This window comes from Rhineura floridana, chromosome 7 (genome assembly GCF_030035675.1).
Source record: "Rhineura floridana isolate rRhiFlo1 chromosome 7, rRhiFlo1.hap2, whole genome shotgun sequence".
Taxonomy (NCBI): domain Eukaryota; kingdom Metazoa; phylum Chordata; class Lepidosauria; order Squamata; family Rhineuridae; genus Rhineura; species Rhineura floridana.
The window spans coordinates 14962720-14990645 of record NC_084486.1 but is presented as its reverse complement, the minus strand read 5'-3'; the positions used below and the strand labels follow the sequence as shown (position 1 = coordinate 14990645).

Below are 27926 nucleotides of genomic sequence, written 5' to 3'. Positions count from 1 at the left end.
ATTAACATAAATCGCATCTAACCCTTCTTTCCTGGAATATTGCGGGATGGCTAAGCAAAACTGCAGATCCCCTCTTTTTATTTTATTAATAACTATATCTTATTACAAGAGACATGGGCCAGTAAGGAATTTATAAATGATTTTGTTTCATACTCGCTGGCTTCATCTCCCAGTACCAGGGGAAGTTGCTCTAGAGGAGGTCTGAGCATTTTAGTATCCACCAAAATCTGGGTTTCCTTTTTTAAACCAGAGCCCCTGATTCACCTGGCTACCTCCGTAGTTATTAAATTTAGAGTGTGTTATTTACTGATAATTAATGTCTATCTGCCTCCATTGAGGCAAAAATGCCTGGTTAAAGATAACTGGTTGAAGTTGGAAGAGTATATTAACAAACTGACAGTTTGTACCCAGAAGCTTCAGTGATTGTGGCAGGTGATCTTAATGCTCAAATTGGTCAGGGTGATGAACCCTTATATACCCATTTCCATGAGCACCCACCTGAAATAGAAGAAGCTCATTTACTACCTAATAGACAATCTAAGGATGATGCAATTATGCTGGCCTAAGCCTTATGAAAATGGTAAATAGACTCGATTTAGTAATTTTGAATCGGGGAGTAGAGGGAGATAAGAATGGAGAATTCACATTCCTGTCTGGTATGGCTGCATCAACAATTGATTACTTTATGGTTTCTTATAACCTGCTGAATACTGTGAATAGTTGCAAAATGGGTGACCGCACCAAGAGTGACCATATTCCCCTGATTTTATCTTTAAATCTTAGAAACCAGATTATGTATGCTGACTATAAACCTCTGCTAAACTCAGAAGTTGAAGTGAGAGCCCCATGTATCAGGTGGTCTATTTAAATGCCTTAGCCAAGATGTTGCACTCAGAAAGAAGCTTCTGTCTCCGCTATGCTATGTTAGCTGCAGATTCCCCTGAAATAGTTGTAGCTTTGTTCCAAGAGCTGATTCTCTCTTTCCAAAATTGTCTGAAGTGTAAACAGACAGTAAGACAATGCCCCTCTCTAAATAAACCTAAAATCTAAGACCAAGAACGCATTATATTGAAAAATTCCCTAGCTGGAAAATATAGGCTTTATAGGAAAATGAATCTGACAGCTCCCTCATGGAGTGGTTTGTGCAAAAAGCCCTGATTAAGGGAAAAAAGAAACAAGCCCAAAGGGAATCATGGCTATGCCTAACAGAGGCGTCAAGGACAAATGATTCAGCAACATTTTGGAGAGTGATTTTGAGGGGCTGGCAAAACACAACAGTTGGCTTGGAGTACCATATCCCTGTTAACGTTTGGGAGTTGCACTTGTTAGTCCCTGTTAATGCAAAGGGACAGGCCTCCCAACAAACATCGCTGACTACTTTTAACAGCTTGCCTGAATGGCTCCCTGTTTCTGTACCTGAAATTGCCAACCTTATCTCTAGCCTTAAACCTGGCAAAGCTGCTGGAGGGAATAATAGCCCACCCGAGCTGCTTAAAGCCAATACAGACTGATGGGCTCCAGTTCTAGCCGCCCTGTTCACTTGCACTGATAGCTCAGCATGCATCCCCAAGGAGTGGGGGCTTGCTATTATCATCCCAATATACAAAAAAGGGAGAAGATCAGACCCTGCAAACTACAGACCCATCAGCCTGTTAAGTATTATCAGTAAACTAAATGCTAGCCATTTACATGAGAAGTTGTTAAATTGGCTGGAACGGGAAAATATACTAGAAGACAGGCTGGTTTCAGGCCAGGACGATCTACTATATATCAGTGCCTTGTCCTCCAACATCTTGTTGGAAAATATGCCTTAGAGAGGGAGCTCTCTATGCAGCTTTCATCGATTTCAGATCAGCTTTCGATTTAATTCAGAGGGATTAGACTATGGGAAAAGTTTGAGCATACCAACATTGATAGATGTTTGTTAACACTTATTTGCAAATTATATGAAAATACTTGTCTGTGGGTTAGTTGCAACCGTGCTGGCCAGTTCCCTGGTTCTATTCCAACTTCTAATGGAGTTAAACGAGGTTGTATGCTTGCCCTACTTTATTTAATTTTTACATCAACTCCTTAGTTAAAAGCCTTAGGGGAAGTTAACACCCATCCACCAAGTTTGGCAAATAGATCCCTGTCAGTTCTCCTGTATGCTGATGACGTGGTGCATCTTTCCCTGACAAGTATAGGTCTAAGACGCCTTCTAAAAGCTTTGGTTTCTTATTGCAATAAGGAATGTCTGGTGATTAATTGTCCAAGGAATTAGTCTTCATCAGGAGGAGGGCAAAGAATAAATGGCAGATTAACAACCATCTTGTTGAACAGGTTACATCCTACGCTTATCTGGGTGTAAACTTCCATGCATCAGGCTCCTGGAGAGCACAATTAAAATTTTATTTATTTATTTATTTTATTTTGTATCCCGCCCTTCCTCCCAGCAGGAGCCCAGAGTGGCAAACAAAGCACTAAAACACTTTAAAACATCATAAAAACAGATCTTAAAATAAAATGCTTAAAATGCTACTGGGAATGCTCAGAGGAATGTAAAGGCTCTGTTTTGTTTTTTTCTACACGAAGGGAGGCAATATGCGCCTTCAGTCTTTCAGGTATTCATAGTGAAGGCTATATCAAAGAAGTTATATGGTGCCCAGTTATGTGCATGTGATAATTTTGCCCCTTTTGAAGTCACACAGGCTAAGTTTCTGAGAGCTGTGCTTGGATTTCTGAGCTGTGTGCCCAATGCGTTGCTTCATTTAGAAGCGGAGCTAATGTCTATAGAAGCCCACGCATGGATTCTCAGGCTTCTCTACTGGTTGAAGCTGATTTTTTTCTCCTGTGAGCTTGACCCCACTGACATTAATTGATGCACACCAGTCAAGATGGAAAAGCTCGCTGTTTGAGAAACTGCAAAATCTGGGATTTACTCCCAGTGCTCTTTTTGCTCTTGGATATGTAAAAGCAAAAACTACTATCCAACAGTGAATCTATGTTATAGAATTACAAAATCATTTGAGTCTTGCTGTCAGGCACCCTGAGTTCAGGGACAATGGGAAAGCATTGGTGCCCATGCATTACTTGAAAAATCTGAATATCCCTAAATACTGAAGAGCTTTCACAGCAGCCGGGTTCAGTGTTCTGCCATCTGCCCTCCTGGATGGAAGGTATAGAAGGGTACCCCACCATGAACAGGTCTGCCTATGTGGAATGGGAGAAGTGGAACCTGTGGGTCATGTTTTATTGTATTGTACTTTTCATAGGGATCTTTGTTACTCTTTTATCACTCCAATTTTACAATGCATTCTAGATAAATCCGATGAGCTTTACCTAACACATTTATTGGCAGACATGAATCCACAGGTTACAGCAAGAGTGGCTAGCTTCTGTGCTGCTGCCATTATATGCCAGAAATCAATGATAAATGATTTTATATAGGAAGCCTGTACTGACTGTAATCTTTTATTCAACCCTGATTTTATGTATTTTAGATTTATTTATGATGTCTATGCACTGGTCTGTGACCGAAATAAAATTGCTTTAAAAACATCTTAAATAGCAATTCCAATATACATGAAGACTGGGATAAGGTTTCAACTTAAAAGGCTTGTTGAAAGAGGAAGGTCTTCAGTAGGTGCCAAGAAGATAACAGAGATGGTACCTGTCTAATATATAAGGGGAGGGAATTCCAAAGAGTAGGTGCCGCTACACTAAAGGTCCTTTTCCTACATTGTGTGGAACAGACCTCCTGATAAGATGGTATCTGCAGGAGGCCCTCACCTGCAGAGCGCAGTGATTGACTGGGTATATAAGGAGCAAGATAATCTTTCAGATATCCTGGTCCCAAGCTATATAGGGCTTTGTACACCAAAGCCAGAACCTTGAACTTGGCCCAGTAGCTAATGGGCAGCCAGTGCAATACTTTCAGCAGTAGGCTGACGTGTAGGTGATATCCTGCCCCAATGAGCAGTCGCACTACCGCATTTTGCACCAGCTGCAGCTTCTGGACCAACCTCAAGGACAGCCCCACATAGAGCGCATGACAGTAATCTAGCTTGGAGGTTACCAGTGCATGGACAACAGTGGTCAGGCTATCCCAGTCCAGAGATAGCCATAGCTGTACTTGCAATTGCTGCGCCACAACCCTCTTGATCACTTTCCCTGAAAAGGGGGTATTTGTGACTGGGCGGTAGCTGTCGGAAACAATGGATCCAGGGTGGGCTTTTTTTGGAGCGGTTGGATTATCACCTCTTTCAGATCAGCTGGGACCACTCCCTCCTGCAATGATGTGTTGAGCACACCCTGGATCCACTTGGCCATACCCCCTGTGCAAGCTTTAATAAATCAAGAAGGGCAAGGGTCGAGAGGACACGTTGCTGGCCACATTGTCACAAGCACCTTGTCCATATCATAAGGCACATCAACTGAAGCCAATCCCAAGAAGTTGCAGCAGATGTTGCACTGGAGACCTCACTGGAGACTACAATAGATGTGGATGGGGCATCAAGATTACTACGAAGGCGAGCAACTTTACCCTCAAAGTGCCTTGCAAACAATTCACAGTAGGCATCTGAAGGGTCTAAAACTGCATTTCCTGGAGTTGATGTCAACAGACCCATGACAATATGGAAAAGCTCCACTGGGCGGCTACTTGAGGATGAGATAAAGGCAGAGAAGTGGGCCTTCGTCACCGTCCTCACTGCCACAGAGTAAGCATGGTTATGTTTTACTCGTGCCCGATCAGCCCCATAGCACGTCTTTCACCACTTCCACTCTAGTCGTTGTCCAGCCTGTTTCCTTGTCCTTAGTTCACTGGTGTACCTGGAAAACCTCCCTATGAGACTTTGTAATCCTGTTTTATGTCCTTTAATGTACCTGAGTTCTGCAATATGTTCAGGTCTCAAATTCTGGATATGTAACGCTCTTCTAAGCTCCGGTAAAAGGGGTCGACGTCCACTCAGCCTTCCATCCATCCGTGGTCAGTAAAATGAGTACCCGGCATATGCTGGGGGATAAAGAAAGGCCGGGGAAGGAACTGGCAATTCCACCCCATATGAATGGTCTGCCTATTAAACGTCACAAGATGTCACCCTAAGAATCGGAAACGACTCGCACTATAAGTGCGGGGACACTTTTTTTTTTTACTAAGCAATTAAAGCATTTACTTTGGACATTATGGAAAAACACTAATCTGCCCAGTAACTATCAGTTCTTTCTGAAAAGTTGTGGACTCTTAGTCTTCAAATAAATTTACTTAGAATCCACATATGTATGCAGAGAAAGTAAAATTAATTCCTCAATCCCCCCTCCTTTCACTCTCTACTGTAGTGCCAAAGGCATGTGCCTGTATGATCAAATATTTAGGATCGCACTCCTAGGAAGTATGAAAAGCCTTGTTTGTTGCAAACCAACATGTTTTCATTATTATAACAATTTGTTGTCATGCATGTTTGTTCAGGAAATGGCCGTGTTACAAAATGGGAAATTGGATTTAAATCAGTGGTTTTCAGTTGGTCTTTTTAGATTGATTTAAATTAGCAGCAGTTCACCCATAAGAATTCTGTGATTTCACGTATCAAGACTACAGAATTCAAACTTCTCCTGCTCCATTCAGTCTCCCTGTTAGATCTGAATTGAGAGGCTATGGCTGAATATAGAGCCATGCTTCGTATGGAGAAGGGTCAAAGTTCAATACCTGACATCTCTGGGTGTTTCTTTGTTTTTACTGACCTACAGAATTTCAACTTTTTAAGGAACCTGTTGGTAGCTCTACAACTTCTTGCTTTTCCCCTCCTGAAATTACTCCTTTTTGCTTACTCTTGCCAGGTCTTCTTGGCTTGAATATTACTTTTTCATAGGCTTACTAATAGCAGCTGCTTCCTCAGTAGATGAGACCATGAAATGATCGTTGACTGCTCCCTTTTTCTGAGATTAAAGGTGGATCTTGAGCTGTATGTGGCTGCACGGGAGCATGTGGGGTCTCGTGGGCCAGGTATTGGATGGGGAGATCTAGACTGAAATCTCAGTAAGCCTGGACTCTCTGACCTTAGTTCAGTGTTTCAGGGGCCCCACTCCCACCTGCAGTGGCAGAGAATTTTTGAGTTGTTCCACATTCTGGAGTCCAGCTAAAAATGATGGTGTTCTCTAGAATGGTAGCATACTAGTCAGACCATATCCTTCCTTTCTTGGTTTTCTTAGAATCTGTGCAAAAGAAACGCATCAAAAGCTTCCTTTTTATTGATATCCCCTAAACTCGTTTGTTACAGATGGGAACTGGTGCTAAAAACAAAAGCTGTAAAACTGATTATGAAAGATGAAGGGTTGTGTTGACATGTATGTTTATGTGCACTGCTTAAAATGTTTGAATATTAAGTGGTATATACATCTGAAATACAACAAACAAATGTCTAATACTGCTTAACAAAGTGTATATCCTCTTTTCTCTCTCCCTCTCCTAGTGGGCACTCTTTTTTCCTTCAACGATACCATACAACCTTCTGGGACCATTAGGCACCCTCACTAAATATTTGGTGGAGAATCATAAAACGACCTTACAGATAGGGTAAGCTGAATTCAGAAACCGGTGGGGTTTTACTTGTGCAAGCTGTTTGTGTTCACCCAACAATTGGGATTGGGGGGAGGGAAAATATAAGAGCCCTGAGACTTGCGTGTGAAAATTCCAAATGTGTCAAAACCACTGGTTATTATAGTAAGGCCCCTAGCTAACAATAAATGCCCTAGGCCAGGCCAGGAGTTGTACATTGGGAGCAGCAAGAGCGAGGCCATTATGGAAAGAACAATGCTGAGAAGCTTCTTATGTTGCGATTTCTCCTTCCTCTATAAGGTTGGATGGGGTGCTGACCGCACCACTTCCTTGTGAATCATAAAAACTGGAATATGTTTACCACACTAGCCTGGTGAGTCAGGAACCAGCTCAAGATCAGGTGGGATTATGGTTGGTGGTAGGGATTATAACGGTCTAATGGCCACTCCCTTATATAAATTAGATATCGGAATATTCACTTCCCTAAGTAGAACTTCATGTGGCTCCTCTCCCTTGTGATCTGCTCTGAACTGCCTGTGCAATACCCACTGAGACTGTAACAAAGTCCCGTCTCTACTTCTAGTCCATCCTTCTAAGATTATCAAATTTCTCTAGTCCTCCATCATGTATAAGTGGAGAGGGCCGTGTTTCCCCTCCAGTACTGAACAATGTCATCTGTCAGTGGCATTGAGCAATTTAAGCAATAGTTCACACTTCTGACAGCCCCCATGTCCTCACCATTGCCACCTTGCTTGGCGCCTCCTCTACCCAGAAAGATGTTATGGTCACTTTCTGTGCCATATGTAGCTCCAAGTGACGGACTGATCAGAGCCCACCTGAGTCAAGAGCCCTTAAAAGATGGACTGTTATCAGTACTGCTACATTACGTGTGAGGAGATGAGAAGTCTGTTTATACGTAGCTGCAATGGGAGAGATAGACCTGAACCATTTCCTTATTTTCTTCGATGTACCTTTCCTGCTTTGTGTCTCTTTAAACCTTTTAATAAAACGTCTTAAAATGGACTCTTGGGGTTCTTGTTGGCTTTGTGCCAGGCATAAAGGGATATTTCCCCCCTCACATGCTTAGACCATTTGGCTACATGCACGTGACAGTGGGATTTGATGGAGAAAAGCAAGCTCCCTTGGGGTCTGGTGAGAGACAGGTGAAAGCTGGCTGCTCTCTCTTTTCCTTCCATCATAAGCATTTGGCTTGCACCCTCTGCCCAGGTTTCACTTCTGCTCAGAGTTAAGGGGAACATAAGGCAAGTGTGGCGGCAGTCTACCCGAGAACCCCTTGCATAGCTGGCCTACTAGACTGGCAGTTGTGGCAGGGGAGTGGGAAGTAAAGCTCCTCCATTGCAGAGATCACCACATGAGCTGATTGTTTCTCCCTCTCCCTGGATAACACATCACTCAGCAGCCATATTGTGATTGCAATCAACGTGCATTAAATTAATTGCACACGGATGAACAGAACTGGATTTAACCACGGGGCAGAAGAGTGAGGTGGCTGCCTTAGGCAGCTGACTTGGGATATTATGAAAGGGCAGCAAATTATTTTAAGTTATTGTTGTATTTTCACTGCCAGGGCACAAGGTGCTTGTAGAATTTTCTTCCTCATGTGCCAGAATAACTTGCCTGGCCTATTAAGAATCTTTCTGTGCCAGCAGGTTGCCATTTGCGGTCCTGTGTGGGGCAGCAAAATGTCATAGAATCGCTCTGCCACTGAAGTGCCTCATATTGCGATTTTCCAGGCTGCATGTATGCCAGGATTCTGTGGGAGTGCAAAAAAGGCATGTAATGCAGTACTAGGAGAAACTAGAGGGAATGTTGAATAAGATTTTCAGTGGTTGGAGCAGCCTTTCCCAACCAGTGTGCCTCCAGATGTTGTTGGACCATAACTCCCATCTTCCTGACCATTGGCAGTGCTGGCTGAGGCTGATGGGAGTTGTGGTCCAACAACACCTGGAGGCACACTGGTTGGGAAAGGCTAAGTTGGAGGGTTTCAGTACTCTGGAGACCTCCTTGTCCTCTCCTCAAGACTACTAAAAGCATCATTATTCAAAATGCTAAAACATTACCAATCAAATTATAAAAAAAATTTAGACAACCAAGCATGTACAGGTACATAATTTATAATACTTTGCTGAATGTAGTTTTTCTTTGGTTTGCCTGAGTGCAGGATAGTTTGGGGGGGGGTTGCAGGGGGGGGAGGGAGTGGTAGCTTGGTCTATAGACCTGGCTCTTTCTTTACACCTGTAGACAGAACTGTCAATAGATGGCCAAACTGAATGTTACACCAAGTGTTTTGGTATTTATTTATTTCTTATAAAAACCAGCCCCTTATTCATCCTACCGGAGCAAGGGTGGGCTGGGACAGGCTTCCTCCCTGCACATGTTTGTCAGCCAGGTTAAGCAGCAGCTCCCCACATGCCTTACTCTACTCAGGCAGGCAGTATTTTTCAATTAATTATTAATTTTATATCTAGCCCGTCCTCCCAAAGGAGCCAGGGCAGCAAATGTCAATAATAGAATACAGTTAAACTGTCTAAAAACAATTTAAATATAACCTTCTAAAATATTTAACAACTTCTTTAAAAAAACCAGTTGCCTACTCTCACAGCTAATATTTTCAGGTTAGCCAGGAAGAGATCTTTCAGCTACCAGATGCCTGGGTAAAAAGGGATGCTTTTAGATTCTTCCTAAATGAGGGAGACAGATGTACCTCACCATTCCACAAATGGGGAGCCACCTCTGAGAAGGCCCTGACTTGGGTCACTGTTAACTGCACAACCGTCAGTGGTGGCACCACCATCAGGGCTTTTGAAACATTTCAAAAAACAATGTTTTTTCAATCGTTCCTAGTGTTTCTAACACAAGAATACTGTGCAATGTCAACTTGGATCGTTATTTTACTGTAAAGCTTTGGTTAAAGGAATGGCAACCCTGGTGAGTGCCTATATAGAGAGCCAGGAAGGTGGGTGGAGTTGAAGTACATCTGTGCAGTTTTTCTGGTCCTGCTCAAGATATGCATAACTTCTACTAGCATAAATATTAAGCTAAAAGGCAGGACATAATGCAAATTAATATAAAGGACAGAATGGCTGCCTACTTTTGATGAAAACCCCATTCCTTAGTCTGAAATGTGCTCAGTATGCAAATAACATAGAGGTGGCCATACAATGAGGCAAGCTGACATGGCTGATTTTGGTACCATTCTAAGGCAGTGGAGTGGAAGACAGATAGATCCTAGGGCAGTCTTTCCAAACCTTTGGGTCCCCAGATGTTGCTGGACTACAACTCTTATCGGCCCCAGCCAGCATGACCAATGGACAGGAATTATGGGAACTTTAGTCTAGCAACATCTGGGATCCCAAAGGCTGGGAAAGGCTGGCCTAGTGCACAACCTACTGTGACTTCCTTGTGCACAACCCACACTCACTGAAATGAACAGGTGGTCTACAAGAGCATATTGGGGTCATTTCAGTGAACATATCCTGTCAATCTCACAAGGGCTTGTGCAAGAAAAACTGCCTAATGGATTGTGCCCCATGTTAACGGGCTAGCAGTTGGAGACATGTTCGGATTTTTTCCCCCCGGCACCAAAATGTTGTAGGCTAAGCAGCCAGATTGATTTAGTTCAATCAAACATGATGTTTTTTCCCCTTGTTTGCAGGTATGTGGTTACTTGGCTAATCCATTTAGCGGATGCATTTTACGCCCTCCGGCTATGCAAGTAAGCTATTTTTATTTCATTTTGGGTCCCTCTTCTACCTCCACATTCCTCCTTGCTCTCATAAGCAACAGATGGAGAGGCAGATCTGGGTCTGCGCTGGCATGCTCATTTTCTGTGTGTTGAAATGGGGTTGGCGTTGTGGGGAAAGCAGAAGCATTGCTATCTGAAGTAGCACAGAAGCAACAAACAGATTTAATCATCCTGTTTGTGAGAACTGGGCCTCAATTAAATTCTGACGAGGATCGACTGTGGAGCTGTCATTGCTGTTTTTTGAAAACTAGGGTATATGGTAACATAAATTATAAAACTTTGGGAAACAAATGGGTTGGTTGGGCTGGAAAGAAGCATATCACAGGCATGTATCCTCAGAAGCCCCATGATCCTTCTAGAGGTAAAAATGGAATTTCCCATTGCAATGAAAGGATATTTTGGAGGGGGTAAACAAAGCTTGGAGAATGTGCACCATGTTCCCTTGTCCTTTCGGCAGCCATGGGGCACATTCCTCTCACCACCAAAAGGATCTTTTTGGATGCATGGGGGTAATAAGCTTGCGATCTGTGGGGTTTAAAGGGATGGGGCCAATCTGCCTCAGAAACTGTGCCTCATAGGTTTCATGTCTTCCACATCCAGTAACTTTAAATAGCGTCCCCTAGTACAGGACACTCTGTAAAGTATAGAAATGACTGCTTTAAGGGTAGTACTTTCAGTGGGTTCAAATCTTCTAGTTTCTTCCAGTATGTTCCCTTTCCTAGAGTTGAACCAACTAAATGTGCTGTACACTGAAACCTAGCCGAGATTCTCACTGTTGTGGCTGGTTCTTCTGACTGGTTCCTTTTTAAAAAAATTATAGACTATAGTTGCTGCTGAAAGAATTATAGTGGCTGCAAACAGCCTGGCATCTAATTGGCAAAGTTGAAGGTGATGATCCCAGTGTACAAAGCTTTATACAGCTTAGGACCAGGATACCTAAAAGACTGTCTCACCCCTTATTGATCACCGTGTTCTGCAGAAGAAGGTCTCTTTCAGATACCATCTCATCAGGAGGTCTGTTCTGTATAACGTAGGACTATGACCTTTAATTTTATTGGCACCTATCCTTTGGAACACCCTCCTGTCATGTATCAGCACCATCTCAGTTGTCTTTTCAACACCTCTTGAAGACCTTGCTCTCCCAAGAAGCCTTTTAATTGGAGATTTTTATCCCAGTCTTTATCTGCATTAGACTAGAAATTGTATTTATATATATACTTTCATTGTTGAAGTTTTTATTGTTAATTGATTCAGGATGTGTCATGGGAAGAGATTTATAAAAGAAATAAACAAAATGAAATAACATGGTAGAAGCACAAGAAGGGACCGCTGGCTGTTTAGGTAGGCCAAAGGCCATCATCCAAGAAATTATTATATCATGGGTATGCGAGTTGTAAATCTCAACTATATATGCCCTATTTGGAACTAGGAGGTGGGGTGCCAATATATTTTCTCCATCCATTGCTGCATCACATGCCACTCTGGAAAGTCCCCTGGAGATTACCAGTACCCATGAGGGAGCAGGAGTGTAGATGCAAGCCCTATTTCAGATTCCACCTTTCCTCCCAGCAGCTCAGGGCATACGCACATCTCTTGTCTTAACCTGGATTTCATGTAATATAAGCAGGAATGTCAGGTTTATTTGTCTATCTCTTCACTGCAGGATCAAAGGCATCACAGATGGTTCAACTCAGCTTCAGTGGTTTGTTCAAACATTTTTATTTGGACTGTCATCTCTTATCTATCTGTTGGTTTATAGCCCTAAGAAGAAAAGCCAGTGAGGGAAGATTAAACCAGAAGAGAAGGTGCTAATACACTACTACGTTTGGCATAGTTTTTGACCCGAAGGTGGATATAGCCATAAACATTTTTCTGTTTTCAAAAGTATGATTACCTCTTACTTGGCAAGAGATCACTGTCTTTCAGGTGTCTCCTTTGGTTTTGCAACTATGAGTGATGTGAGGAAACTAGCGTATGAAATTATTCTTGAAGCTGTTATTGAATTACATCAAAGAAACAAATCCTGTTCTCAGCAATCAAGACCAAAATGGCACCACCCATAGATAGCTGCGTAGGAAATTAAAATGGGGCTGTTAATAGAAAGCAGCCTTTCCCAACCAGTGTGTCTCCAGATGTTGTTGGACCACAACTCCCATCAGCCTCAGCAAGCATTACCAATTGTCAGGAAAGATGGGAATTGTGGTCCAACAACATCTGGAGGCACACTGGTTGGGTAAGGCTGATAGAAAATATATTTCATTTGTAGCATTGCACGAACCATAGCTTTTACTTCTCAGGTCTGGCAAAAGCCTAGTCTAGTAATAGCCTTGTTCACAAACTGAGCTGTGTAGAATGGAAGTGTGGTGGGCATCCTGTGCTGGGACCAAACACTCTGTTTTTACCTCCACTTTCTATTTGCACCATCCACAGTGAGGGCTCAATGCCAGCTGCAAGCATGATGTTTTCTATTCACACTGAGGGGAAGTATCAATCATGCAGTTTCGTAATGACCATACCCTCTAATTTAACATTCTACTCCCTCTGCTTACCTGGCAACGGAACATGCTCAGTTTGTTCTACCGGTTTCATTTAAAAAAAGAACAACCCGGAATTGTGATTATTTGTATTTTCACTGGTACAATACACCCAAAATACAAATCTTTGTTTCAGCAGTGTTATGCTTTTGCGTGGGGGGGGAAGGGGGGGAGAAAATAAAGGCACTGTTTGCAGCAACATAAAAATACCAGTAGAACGGGAGACCAGCTTCTCAGCTCTCAGGAAACAAAATGAACGAATGGAGGAAAAGGGAGTGGGTGTGGAGAGGGGAACGATCGACACACCCGCCTAAAAGCACTGGAGCAAAGGGTCTGCAAGCCGTAGAGATACGGAGTGAAGGTGTTTTTTCCTTCCCTTTTCATATTAGCAGAGGATTGGGTTAGTATGGATTTACGAGGGGAAACTGATAGCTTCGGTGTGCCAGTAACGTTATGTGAACCATGCAAATTAAAAGGGAATGTGAGTAGTACTAAACACACACTAAACTCCCATGTAGATGAGCCCACAGGCTCTGTGTGGGAGTTCACAACTGAGCCCAAAGACTGGGCTGTGGGTCAGAGCATGGAGGCCACAGGAAATAAGATCTGTGTGCGAGTTCCAGTTTTGGGAAAATGGCGGGGTATAAATAGAGATAATAATAATGATTCCTAGTGTGTTTATTCTAGTGTGCCTTTATACATAGATCCAACTGAAGGCACAGGCCGCCAAACGCCTAGAGAAGGAGGCTGAATAGGGGGGAAATTATGTAGGTGGGAGGTCAGTTGGAGCATCTCAGTCTGAGGTGACTTTTAGCAGCTGTTTAAATCAAGTTGGGCCAGGCTGCTTTTTCCTTGCTGATGTCCTGATTTTTTTGTTTGTATTGTACCATCCATGTGCATGGCTCTTTACCAAGGAAACAGACAGACCTAACCCTTGCTGAGCTTCCAGTGTACCATTCAGTCCAGGGGGGGAGGGGAATGGTAACTAGAGAAACGTGCATCCTTCCTGGAGGGAGAATGCTGAACCACTGTCCCCCCCCCCCGTGTATCTCCTATGACGAGTGAGTAGAAGTGGCTTGTCTGTGGTGTCTCTTACCTTGGCCCCCAGACTGGAGATCTTATCTCCCAATACATCAGGGGGCAACGCAGCTGCAAACTGTTCCCATCCATTATTCTGTCACTCACCTCCCTTACCTGATGAACTGCTTTTCACATCAGCTGAGCGAGGACATGTCAGAAGAGCTTCCTCCCATACCTATACAGTAATTGCCACAAAACTTCCATGTAGACATTAATGTACATTAAGCGTAAGATTGAAGAAGTCACCTGCAGATGGAGGAAGGGGTGGTCTGGAGATGGGGGGGTCTGGAGATGGGGGTGGTCTGGAGATGGGGGGGTGGATGTCTCCCCATTGTCATGGTCAGACCACATCCCAGTGAAGTTTACACTTATGGCTCCAATCCTTCCCTGCAAGGGTGGTGGACAGATGAAGACGGTCCGTCCCCGAAGACTAATGGAAACCACTGGATTCCTGAATACCCTGGGGGAGTTCCCAGTAGATAGAGTAGGTGACCCTGTTGAAGCCCTTGTCATGCTGTGGAACAGAGAGGCCTGTCAAGCTCTTGACACTGTTGCCCCTGAGCATCCTCTCTGGCATTGTGGAGCCCGGTTTGCACCTTGGTACACCAGTGAGCTAAGGGCAATGAATCAGGCTGGACCATGGCTAGTGTGCAAGTGGTGAAAGACATGCTGTGAAGCTGATTGGGCATGAGTAAAACATAACCATGCCTACTGTGTGGCAGTGAGGGCAGCAAAGAAGGCCCACTTTTCTGCCTTCATCGCATCCTCAAGTAGCCATCCAGTGGAGCTTTCTGTATTGTCAGGGGTCTGTTGACATCAACTCCAGGAAATTGAGGCCCACTGTGAATTGTTTGCTAGGCACTTTGAGGATAAAGTTGCTCGCCTCTGTAGCAGTCTTGATCCACATTTACTGTAGTCTCCAATGAGGGATCTGCTGCAACTTCTTGGGAACTGTTTCAGTTGATGTGGCCTGATGATGTAGACAAGGTGCTTGCGATGATGTGGCCAGCAACGTGTCCTCTCAACCCTTGCACTTCTTGGCTTATTAAAGCTTGCTGAAGGGGTTTGACCAAGTGGATCCAGGGTGTGGTAAACGCATCATTGTGGGAGAGAGTGGTTCCAGCCACCCTGAAAGAGGCAGTAATCCGACCGCTCCTGACAAAGCCCACCCTGGACCCATTAGTCTGCAACAATTACCGACTGGTCGCAAATACCCCCTTAGGGAAGGTGATTGAGAGGGTTGTGGCGCAGCAATTGCAAATACTCTTGGATGAAACAGATTATCTTGACCCATTCCAGTCTGGGTTCAGGCCTGGTTATGGGACTGAATCGGCCTTGGTCGCCCTGATGGATGAACTTTATCAGGACAAGGGGAGTGCGACCATGTTACTCTTACTTGATCTCTCAGCGGCTTTTGATACCATTGACCATGGTATCCTTCTGGGCCAACTTGGTGAGATGGGTATTGGAGGCACTGTTTTACAGTGGTTCTGACCGTATCTCCAAGGTCATTTTCAGAGAATAGCATTGGATGATTGTCTTTTGGCCCCCTGGCAGTTGTGCTGTGGGGTGCTGCAGGGTACCATCTTGTCCCCCATGCTGTTTAACATCCATATGAAGCCCTTAGGAGCAGTCATCAGGAGATTTGGGGTGAGGTATAAGCAATACGCTGATGATACCCAGCTCTATTTCTCTGTAACATCTGAATCAGAAGAGGCCGTGCAAACCCTGGACCGCTGCCTGGACTCGGTGGTGGGCTGGATGAGGGCCAATAAACTGAGTCTGAATCCTAGCAAGATGGAGGCGCTGTGGGTTGGCTGTTCCCGAATTCAGATAATTGGTCAGTTGCCTGCTTTGGATGGAGTTGTACTCCTTCTGAAAGAGGCATGTCTGTAGTCTGGGGGTGCTTCTGCATCCATCTTTCTCACTAGAGGCTCAGGTGACCTCAGTGGCTAGAAGTGCCTTTTACTAGCATCAGCTGGTAAGACAGCTGCGGCCGTTTCTGGACCAGAATAGCCTGACCACTGTTGTCCATGCACTGGTAACCTCCAGGCTGGATTACAGTAATGCTCATTACGTTCGGCTGCCCTTGATGTTGGTCCAGAAGCTGCAGCTGGTGCAAAATGTGGCGGCAAGACTGCTCATTGGGGCAGGGTATCACCAACATGTCACCCTGCCACTGAAAGAATTGCACTGGCTGCCCATTTTTACCGGGCCAAATTAAAGGTTCTAGTTTTGGACAATCACTGCACTCTGCAGGTGAGGGCCTCCTCCAGACACCATCTTATCAAGAGGGCCGTTCTGTACAACATAGGAAACAGACCTTTAGTGTGGTGGTACCTACCCTGTGGAATTCCCTCCCCTTAAATATTAGACAGGCGCCATCTCTGCTATCATTTTGGCGCCTATTGAAGACCTTCCTCTTTCAACAAGCCTTTTAAGTTGAGACCTTATCCCAGTCTGCGTCTGTGTTGGAATTGCTTTTTAATATGTTTTAAACCCTTTTTAAAAAACAGTGTGTTTTTAACCTTTTTTTAAAGATGTCTTGAAAGCTTTTTAAAAAAATGTTCTTAAAGATGTTTTGTTTTAATGTATTTTAAAGTCTGTTTTTGTGATGTTTTAAAGTTTTTTTTAATGCTTTTGTTTGCCGCCCTGAGTTCCTGCTGGGGGGAACTAGATTCACAGAGCAGAAAAAACTTCCACACAAACCGCATTCCAATACCTGTTCCAGGCTATCTTTTTACAGAAAACAGCCTTAAAGAGCAACTTCCTAGGAAGCAAGACTCACCAAATTTCCCAGTCACACATGACCAGATGGAATTCATGCAATAAGGCACAAAACGGCGATCAAACCACGTTCAGATAGCCATTCCAGGCTATAAACATTTTACAGAAAACAGCCCATAACGGCAACTTCCCAGCAAACCAGGCCTATGAAATTCACCACTCACACATGACTAGATGGGATTTATGCAATAAGCCACAGAACTGCCACAGAAGCCACTTTCTGATACTAGTTTCGGCCTACAATATGTTTTTACAGAAAACAGCCCAGAACGGCAACTCCCAGCAAGAGAGACCCACCAAATTCACCTGTTGCACATAGGTAAATGGATTCATGCAGCAATCTGCAAAACTTCCACACAGACAACATTCTGGCACCTGTTGTGGGCCATAATACATTTTTACAGAACATGGCCTGAAACAGCAACTTCCCAGCGAGCTAGATCTACCAATTCACCGGAAGAACTAGATTCACAGAATGAGATCAAAGCAACAATTGGCAAAACCTCCACAGAAACCATGGCCTGGTGCTTCTTCCATGCAATAAATAGTATTTTTAGGAAGGTACCTATAATGTCCACTTGTGAGCAGGGGTGTAGTCATCTGGAGTCTCAGGAAGTCTAAGTCCACTTACTTTTTTGAGAGCAGGATCCCTGCAGAATCCCTGTGTATGAGTCAATCAGCATGAAAGGGGAATTATTAAAATCAAAATATTTCTGGCAACATAATGTACACAGCAATATTTTTATTCCTCTGGGACTATTTTAATCCTTTGCCATCAAGTACTCAAGAAAAAGGAAAAATAGCCACTATGGTTGTGAGTACCGTAGGGCCCCACTTTTCAACGGCCTGCTTTTCGGCGTTCTGCTAATACGGCAGTTTTCAATTAGAGTAAGGCCCCACTCACATGTCGCTTGTTCCACTTTTACAGCATTTTTCGGGCGTCGGGCACCAGTGGGCCTGATGGGATTCCTGCTGAAGTCTTTAAAGAAGGTGGGCCTGAACTTACACAACAACTTCATAAATCTGGATAAGGGAGGAGATCCCGGAAGACTCTAGGGATGCCATAATTATCAACCTTTTTAAGAAGTGTGATAGAACAGATTGTGGGAACTATCAAGGTATTTTTCTTCTTGCTACCGCAGGTAAAATCCTTGCAAGGATCCTCGCAAATCACCTCCTGCTGATCTCAGAGGATATCCTCCCTGAATCACAAAATGGTTTCCGTCCTTCCAGGGGGACAGTAGACATGATCTTCACTGCACGACAGCTTCAAGAAAAATGCCGGGAGCAGAATTGACCATTATATATGGTGTTTATTGATCTGACTAAGGCCTTTGATACTGTGAATCGAACCGCTCTCTGGACCATCCTTCTGAAAACTGGATGCCCTGATAAATTTGTGAATATTATGCGACTCCTTCATGACAACATGACAGTGACAATGTTGGATAACAAAGGCATTCAGAGTGATCCATTCAGAGTCGGATCAGGTGTAAAACAGGGATGTGTCATTGCTCCTACCTTATTTGCTATCTTCATTGCTATGATTCTACGCCTTACTGAGGGGAAACTTCCTACTGGTGTGGAAATCATATATCGAACAGATGGAAAGCTTTTAATCTCAGACTACTCAAACCTCACTAAAATGGTTGGGAATAATTATGCTTATCTGCAAACTGAATGTAATTAAACACAAGTGCAGTGTAGTAGATAAGGTGTTGGACTATGACCTGGGAGACCAGGGTTCGAATCCCCACACAGCCATGAAGCTCACTGGGTGACCTTGGGCCAGTCACTGCCTCTCAGCCTCAGAGGAAGGCAATGGAAAACCACCTCTGAACACCGGTTACCATGAAAACCCTATTCATAGGGTCGCCATAAGTTGGGATCTACTTGAAGGCAGTCCATTTCCATTTTCCATATAAAAATAACTGTAGACTGAATTTTGTTTAGTTTATTGCAGCATTTGTCATTTCCCCCCCCTTTTTTGGCAAGCTGAGAAGAGGGTTTAAAAACATAAATTGTTAACCAACCATAGCATAAAGGTACATAGGGCATAATGGGACCTTTGTTAAGTACAAACATTTACTCACTGACCACTAAAAAGATACCATTATATTTACTGAACGAAAATTATTATTTTTAAAAGCAGCCAACATTTTAATTCTGGATTAAAAGAACAAATATGATTCATGGACCACTGGAGTCCAAATTTGATAGCCTGACTGTAGATTCTGTGAATGGCATTCATTAAGTCCCTATCTCTCAGCCTCAGTTCTCTTTATGCAAAATAGAAATAATACTGACCTACCACTTGACACTGTGGTACAGAAATAATGTAAATAATTACAAGTGATACAGAAAGAAATCATGAACTAGATTGGTGCTCATTTTTATTGTTTTACCTTCCAGTGACATGAATCTCAAAGAATAAGGGAGGCCTCCCTCAGGTATCATGAACAATTACTCTGTGATTCAAGCTTCAATACCCAACCTCACTTTTTGTAGTTATTTTGATTGGACAGAAGACAAAGTAGCTTGCAAAGTTTATAGCTGTGGCTGTAGGATAAACGGCTATCCGTTAGCTGAGCTGATTTACAGTCTTGGGCTGCTTCCATACAGATAGTTACTAGTGCTAAGAAATCATTGCTCTTCCACCATAAGCTGCAAGCATAACTGCAATTGACTTTCCGCATCATTAGGGGTATTGCATTTTTGCTGTATGCTCCTCCTGCTATGTTCCACCCACATCAGTGGTTATGACATAGCTGCTGTGGCTGGGAAAGCTCTAATTCCCCAGAACATTAATTTGAAGAAGAAAATTCCGATTGATCCCGATTTTTTTTAAAATAAAAAGGTTTATTTAGTGCCACACACACAAGCATGATTGGTGATTATGATTAGAAAGGTTTAGGTTTTCTTATTTAAAGCAATTATCATTATATTGTGTAGCAGTTCAACACCCTTTTAAGCAGTTTTCACTAATATTTTAATATATGTGTGCATTAATTTAAAGAATAATTTTTAAAAAAAGATGTATAAAATGGTGTCCACCACAATGGTTAAAATGAATGTTGAGCTGGCATAGCTTCACTTGTCTGTTATGTTACTCTGCATGTCAAAATCACAATTCTTTAAAAAGACGGAAGAGTAGTGCTAAGGGCATCTATATATATGGTGATCATACTACTCCTTTCTAGTCCTTAAAAAAAGTTGGACTTTCTGTGGTAAGAAAAAAGACAGAAGCTTCACTGGAAAACCACAGGAGGGTTACAAATAGATGGCAACTTTGTGTGGTCCCTCCATAAAATATGAGTGAATGAGGCAAGATGATTCCACGCTAAGGCTGCAATCCAACACGTCTACTCAGAAGTAAGCTCCATTGGGTTCAGTGGAACTTACTCCCAGGTATGTATGTAATGGATTGCAGCCTTCTAAGTGCCTTCTGTGGAAGCAGCTTTGAAAGTCCTTGGACCCTCCACTTAACTGTCATGCTGCCTTGTGATGTTTTCGAGGCAGAATGTGAAACAAACTACAGGCTTAAATGTCATGGAGTCTGCTTTTTCTTTGGGACCAAACTCAGCTGGGTTGCAGCTCAAATCGAGCACAGCCAGCCAAGTCATCATCATTTCTTTGTAGTTGTCACAGCTGGGAGAGGAGAAACCCTTCAGCTACTTCCTAACTTTTAGATTTTGCAAGATTTAAGTATCAGTGATAGTGATTTCAATTTTGATTGAATGCCATTTTAGACTGGAAGTCTCTTGGAATAGTGGGGACCTGTCAAACCCAGGCTTTGTAAAGCTGTACACTGTAGGCTTTGTAAAGCTGTACACTGTAGGCTTTGTAAAGCTGTACACTGTAGGCTCTATAGAAATAAACAATAATAATATATTCAACTCTCCTTAAAACTTAAAAAAAGATGAACTTGAAGCTTTTCAATCAGCTGTGCTCATCACCACTCCATCCATGTCATCTTTGGGTAGCAGTCTATGAGGGCATTTCTTAATTGAGTAGTGTGGATTTTGTCTCTGGTCTACAATGCAGGCAACCTGGAAAATAAGAGTGACAAACTTCATTTAAACCAATAGCAATATTCCCAGGACACAAAACTTTATGCCACAATAAAATTGTTGGGGCATGACCCAGTCCACCATTGGTGAAGCATCCATAAGCAGTGATATCACCATAGGGTAGGGGTGGGAACCTTTTTCAGACAAAAGGCCACATTCCATCATGGGCAACTTTCTGGGGGCCACATGTCAGTGGTGGGCTGGGCCAGAGACAAAAGTGGGGTGAGAAATGGATGTGACCTTTACCTTTGTACAGTTGGCTACATTCCACTCACACTAAAGTCAGAGGTTTCTACCCTTCCAGTCTCCATCCAGGTAAGCCAGATGCATGATCGCAGTTCAAGGGCACATTCCATCCAGGTAAAAGTGCTCAAAAAGGGTGCAGAGCAGGGCTGGTGAGTTATGTGGTTTGAGAAAGGGAGTGTGGCCATGGTTCCCTAAAAGCACCATGAGTTAGCTATTCATCAGTGAATACCCAAGTATTCCACTGAAGCCTTGTTTTATATTCCTTCAGTTTATTTATTTTATTTATTTAATTACATTTTTAGACCGCCCTATAGCATTGAGCTCTCTTGGGATACATCAGACCCGGTATATACATGACTTGCTGTTATGAGTAAAATCACTGACAAGCAGGGCCTGGGAAGTTTTTCATAAATTTATTTGTGAACTGGGCATAGGAATCTATTCTTAAGAGCCAATTCCCATGAACAGAAATTGGGCTTTTATTTCTGTCTGTGTGCTCCTGTTGTCCATTTACTGAAGTAAATGTTGGTGTGGTTACCTGGTTCCTATTAAACAAAAATACCAGAGCAGTGACTGGTGCGATTTTTCTGCATTTTTTTAAACATGGTGTCACTGATGATCTTGGGATCATGGTAGATTGTTCTGTTCTATGTGAGTCCTGGCAAGTGCTGCATCTCTAAAATGAGTGGTATTAATAATCAAGGCTACTGGGAAGACATACTGTTTGAACTGTTCTCTGAGATGCATGAGGGTTCTGGTTCTTCATTGTACTTTGCGCTTTATATTTGACATATATTATTTCCTTGGCACAGAGGCTGGGACTCGGTCCTGGTTAGCCCCACCTCATTTAAAGGAAAACCTGACCCTCCAGATGTTGTTAACAGCTGGTATAGCACAGTGGGGAGGGGAGCCTGGCTGGGAGTCCAGAGTCTATGAGTTCAGATCCCCGCTCATGTCTCCTGGGTGTCAAGGGCCAGCTAAAGATCACCCCCACAGTGAGTGGCTCAGGGGTTACGTGCCCTGCCACCTGTGCAGCCGTGGACAAGCTGCATAGTCCCAAGGAGCCCAGTTGCCCCCCAGCTGGCAGTTGCAGACAAGGAAGGGGCTGGCTTGTGCAGCTGTGGCAAGCTGAGCAAGCCCTAGCCAGCTGGGGAGGACTAGCCTCAGAGGGAGGCATACCTCTGAATGCTGCTTACCATGAAATCCCTATTCATAGGGTAGCCATAAGTTGGGATTGACTTGAAGGTAGTCCATTTCCATATGTTGTTAACTCCCATCATTTTTGACTGACAGGATGAGGGGAGTTTGGAGCCCAACAACTTCTAGAGTCCTGCTTTGTGCCCAGATGGCAGGCTTCTTTGCGGTAGTTGCATTTGAGAACATTTTTAAATTCAAAAACCAGGCTGGCTGATTTTATCTATATATATAGTCACACACCTGAACCAAGGAATGTCAGGCTAAATAACAGGGGTGGAGATTAAGAAAGCTGCAGTACTGGCAAGCTCTACTTATAAAAACAATACACGAGGGCTGGAAAATATCTTGTGCAGAATGCTTTAGAGCTCCCCACCCAGCCATTTGGCAAGAAGCAGTCATCCATATGGAGCACATGTGTTTACTGTTGGGGGGGGGGAAGTCCCAGCCTGGCATTTGAAATATTTAAATTGAGTTTAGCATTCAAGGCAATTATACTACATATCTTCATGTACACAGCTCACAAATACAGTTCAAATCCTTCTCTGATGACAGCTCTATGTTGCAGGGCAAATGTAGGATGCTGTCCTGACTCCTCAGCCACCCACAATGCCCCACTGGCCAATTTATCCTATTTTCTCTTCTAGCAGCTACAAGGCCGGGATAAGCTTAGCTATGGTGGGGAGGAGAGACCTGAGGGGAGGGGTTTGCTGGAGGAATCAGAGGACAAGGAAGACTTAACTCTTCCACTCTTACTCACAAATGCCCCTCCCACACATAGTAAATGTATGTTTGGGAAAGGTGTTTACCAAGGCAATGTGAAATCCCACCTTTAGTTGAATAAGAAAGTAAGTGGTAAAGAATGCCTGGGCAAGGAATGGAGCCTGAAAGAATTCATTAGCCCTTTCTCCCACTCCAAATGTCTGCAATCATTGTCTAGATGTTTACGTTCTCCACCTCTTGAACTACTTCCCTAGCACAGTAGGAGCCACTGTCAGAAATGTGAGAGGGGGAGAAAAAAGGGTGGAGAATGTGACCTTTCATGCCCTTCATTCCCAGTTCCCCTTGGACAATTGTAAAGAAAAGGCTCTCTAAATGCAGAATTAAGGACCTCTGAGACACCAGCAGTCAGAAGACCAATGCTCTCTATTGGCTTTTTGCCTGTTTCCACGTTTGAACATTCTGAGTGCAAAACGGCAAGCTAGGCCTTCCAGCAGAATTCAAATACTCTCGCTGTTTTAGTGGGCACCTTGGTAGTCTAGAATAAGGACAGAACACAAGCTCCTGTGCTCAGATCTTACTACAAAATTTTGCCTTTTGAATAAATGATTCCATATGATTTCATCCTAAATTCTTCCCATCATTAGATGTAAAACAGCATCTCTATGGAGAATTATAATGTGGTAGCTGTGATGCATCCAGTTCTTTTATCAGATAAAGCATAATTTTTGTCCTTTACCTATGAAGATATGCAGCTGTAAATGAGACAGCCAAGGAAACTACATCTGGAAAAATTGATATAAATACCATTTTTAAACAACTGAATTTGCAAATCATTTTAACCTTGTACCGGCCTGTGGGCAAGCTCAGCAGCTATACCAGCAGAATAGCTGTCTGTAGGCAAGGGGGGCTTGTATTCCCCCCCAGCCTTAGTTCTCTCTAGTTTAGCATTCAGCATCTAAGCATTCAGGAAGACGGGTCAAGGGATGGTCAATGTATAGCTCAGAGCCACCTGGGGTCTAATCTGGGGTTCCTAACAGGCAAAGTTCTGATGCTCTGCCAAGAGTGCTGGGAAGGTGCCTTGTTAACCAGATAGGGTAGGCCTTGGAGCAGTTAACTCCCTGCCAGGCAATTAGGGGCGTGCAGCTTATCAGCTATTGTTATGCTGTATGATCCTGGGAAAGAGCCCCATCATTGGAGGGCTATGCTGGGAAAGTGGTGACTTAATTCTTTGTCTAATTAGTTGCTTATTACTGTGGTTGTAAACATGTATCCTATAAAAATGCTCTCTGTTACCCAGTTCGGTGTTCAGATTGTGGCAGCGGTTTGTGCAAAACCATGCAAGTTTGTTCCACTAGTATTGGGTACGCATGTATGCTGAAAGTTACTCAATAAACTCCTTTTAAGTAAATCTGCTGGGTCTAGCCTATTCATCTCCCTGGTATCTCTGGAATCTGGAAGCCCATCAGCCTTGGGGCAATACAAACCTATACCTGGTTTAAATTGAATGTATTTTGGCAATGCGACAACACACTAGTTGGCAGGTGAGACTGAATGTACAGTTTGGCTGGTTTGTAGTCCAAAACATAGGCTAAAAGCTATTGCCACCTTGTTGCCTGTGAGCCCCTGGTAAACATTGGATGTATTTTTGTGACATAACGGAATGTTTACAAATGCACATGGGGAAGTTGTCATGGAAACACTGCTAACAAGATCCAGTTTCTGAAAGTGAAGTAAGAAGTCCACTTTGCTGAGAATATCTCTTCACACAGAACCTAGAGTGGCTGTGAGCAGTTGGAGTGAAGGTAGGGTAGAGCCATGGGGATGTGGAGTCAGAAAGAGTGACGGCTGATTAGCTGAACATAAAGAGGGTCCAGAGGTAGGGTGACTTAAGAAAAGGAGACAGGTGAGGTACTAGGCTGAGAATAAAGCATCTGAGGACAGGAGAGGCAGAGGCATGGAGAAAGAGGGATGAAATTACTAATTCAGGAACTAATAATTCTCCCAGTAGATGCATGGATTGAGATAAGGCATTGTTATCAGGGCTCAGGGCTGTGTATATTCTGCAGCTCTGTAAATGCATGGATTGTGGAATTAGGTGCAGAATTCACCTTCCTGAGAATATTAAAGCTTACACAGTGTGTGGCAGTATTGGACTTGTCAGAGGCCTCCAGCTAAAGGTCCATCTAGTTATTAGCAATCACTATTGAACGTCTTCAACCTTTCTCATTGTTGCAGCAACTTGATACATTGTTGCAGCAACTTGATACTGTCCATTCCCTCCTAGCCTTCATTCCCCTTTCAGTTCCTCCTTCTGGCCTCACCTCTTCTAGGTCACACACTGCTCCTCCCTTTTCTTGGACTATTTGCTTTATCAACTTCTTGCCTGCTTTTACCTCAGCCTCTACTTGCCTAGGCCCTTCTCATACCCTGCCTTCTCTAGGCTCTGGGCAGCTCAGCCAATTGCAGACACAGCTTAGGACGAATACAGTTCAGCCAATACCAGCCAGTGATCTCTTCAACAAAAACACCTGAACCAATAGTACTCAAACTTTTCTGAGTTCCCAGCCTCTATGTGACAGGCATCCAGGCAACCAAGCCAATCACTGCCAGAGCCTTCACCACCACTACCAACATGACGAGAAAGTCTCTTAGCCCATCATAATATTGATGATTTACCATCAATTATGGCAGAAAGAAAATTCACAACTATATTATAATCTGCTCTGGATGAACTGCCCCTGAAAAATCAGGGTTGCGGTCTAGCGGTGTTCATGGATTCAGCATGCTGGATGGACATCAGTGGCTAGGACTGGGAGTGCTATCTACCAGCTTCTGCTGGTTCACCAGCTGTGACCCTATCTAGAGAAAGCAGGCTTCACTTCTGTGGCACATACTTTGGTTACATCAAGGCTGTACTGTGTTCAGTGTGGTTCTGTCTTTAAAGATGGTTTAGAAACCTCAGTTTGTACAGAATATGACACCAAGAAAATGGATAGGGGGCAAGCGCACATAACACATTGCACCAGTTTTGTACTGGTTACGCTATGTGCCTGTTCATTTCCAGGTCCTATTTAAATTGCTGGTGTTGGTTTTTAAAGCCATTGATGGTTTGAGACCAGGTCATCTCAAGGATAACCCACACTCATTCAACCTTGCCTGGGCTTTACGATCAGCCAGTGAAACTCTGGTCTCTGGTCCTTCTATAAGAGGTACTATATACTAGGAATAGGGCATAGAATTCAGCTTTCTGAGAATTGTTTCTAAACTACAAGACTATAAAAATACATTTGAAAGTATGTGGACAATGCATGGTGAACACTTAGAAGCTATAGAAGTCACTGAATGATTTCCAGTGCTGGAAGCTAAACTTCAGTGTATTGCATAATTATTTTACGTTCTCCATGAATTATGCAAAAAAGTACTAACCATCTATGGTTATGCAAAATAAGAGACATTATACAAATTTTCTCATTTTGCATAATTTTCATAAGGTACAGGATCCAGCTTTTCTTGCTGCAGAATTTTGATCACTTGGAAACAGGGCACTTCCAAATGACCTGTTTATTGAGCATTCATCCTGATTTGTTTGCAGGTGGATTAGACAACGTTGCTTATTTAATGAGCACTCATTTAGATTTATTTGTGGAGAGGTTAGATTATGTTGAGTCAAAACAAATATTATCCCACACTTTTCAGTGTATTTGTCTGTCATTTATCACAAAAAAACCCTATAATTGCACAACCTGAATTTGTCAATAAGTGATTGAATCCCACCCCAAAATAGTGAGAGTCTGGAAGTGTCCAAAATGTCAATTTTTCTAGAGAGATGTGTACAAAAACTTGTTACTGTTTATTGAAAGGATTTTTATTTCAACAGTCTGAACATATTGTGTAACATATGATTTTTTTCAATAAAATTATACATTTTAAAATGAAAGCATGTGACAGTTGGAAAGTAAAAGTCTATTTTTTCTGGAAACCAGGTATTTTTTCTGTTAAGATAATATGTTTTCTAGCAAGCCAAGTGAATTTCCAATGTATGTTTTAATGTATGCAATGTATCCCTGCAGGCTATGAAAGCTCTAAAAATCTGGAACCAATTGGGAAGTTCAGCTACAAATATTTTTGTATGGCATTTTACCAGCAAAATAAAATTGGACTATTGGAGATTATTAAAATTGTCCTGAACTAGCCAAAGTAACTTAATGCTTCTTGAATAAATGCTATGTAAAAGAAAAGAAAACCATCCAATCGGTATTTCACCAGCCACCGATGGTGAGCCAGGAAACGCACATCTCTCCATAAGTGAATATGTAATGTTCAAGCAAAAGTTGCCTTATAAATTCAGATTTACTGCACTGCCAGAGAGAAAGCAAGACTTGGAGCCAATATAAACCACCAAACAATGTTGATGCTCAATTCCCAGTCATTTAAATATACTGGAGTCAAAGTAGTTTGGCGGATGGAACCCTTCGTTCTCAAAATTTCACACTTTATGTAACTATCACATTTGTTATGGCTGTGACTATGTTCCACATAAATTGTGTGAAGTGAGATGAACAGACATACATTTCTAAACACTCAGTGATTTGCTCCAAGGAGCCCTACTGTTTCCTGACTCCTAACTGAGCAAAGCAAAGGGAACTGCCCCAGCTGGTCAAGAGGATACACAAGCAAGCCAGCTGTCAGAGGGTGAGCAAACAGGGAATGCTAACAGGAGTTTTGTGGCAGAGGTCAAGGGGGAGATTGTAATGTTCCTCCCACTGGCACCACCTGTGATACTCCCACCCGTGGCTACCAGCAGTCAGGATCGTTGTTTTTATTTTTTCTCACTCCTCTCTAGCACAGATCTCTCAAGATCTCACTGCTAGGCAGCACCACCAGTCACTCCCTGTAAACAATACTGCTAGAGACTTCGCCTCAGTCTCTCTATAGCTTGTTACTTTGTGTCTGGGTGCCCTTGCTGTCCACAACCCCCCTGTATCTTTGTC

The 27926-nt window shown here is 43.1% G+C and overlaps 1 protein-coding gene across 2 annotated transcripts in view; it reads left to right on the top strand.

Moving 5' to 3' along the window:
• The window catches only part of TMEM254 (transmembrane protein 254), a 41246-nt gene extending 28287 nt beyond the window's left edge, over positions 1-12959 (top strand). For both annotated transcript variants that reach the window (XM_061634939.1, XM_061634938.1), the window contains 3 exons: positions 6450-6553; positions 10212-10271; positions 11965-12959. In XM_061634939.1, coding sequence (XP_061490923.1) covers positions 6450-6553; positions 10212-10271; positions 11965-12082 — 282 coding nt within the window. In that variant the 3' untranslated portion in view covers positions 12083-12959. The remainder of the gene's footprint in view (positions 1-6449; positions 6554-10211; positions 10272-11964) is intronic.
• The last annotated feature ends 14967 nt before the right edge of the window (positions 12960-27926 follow it).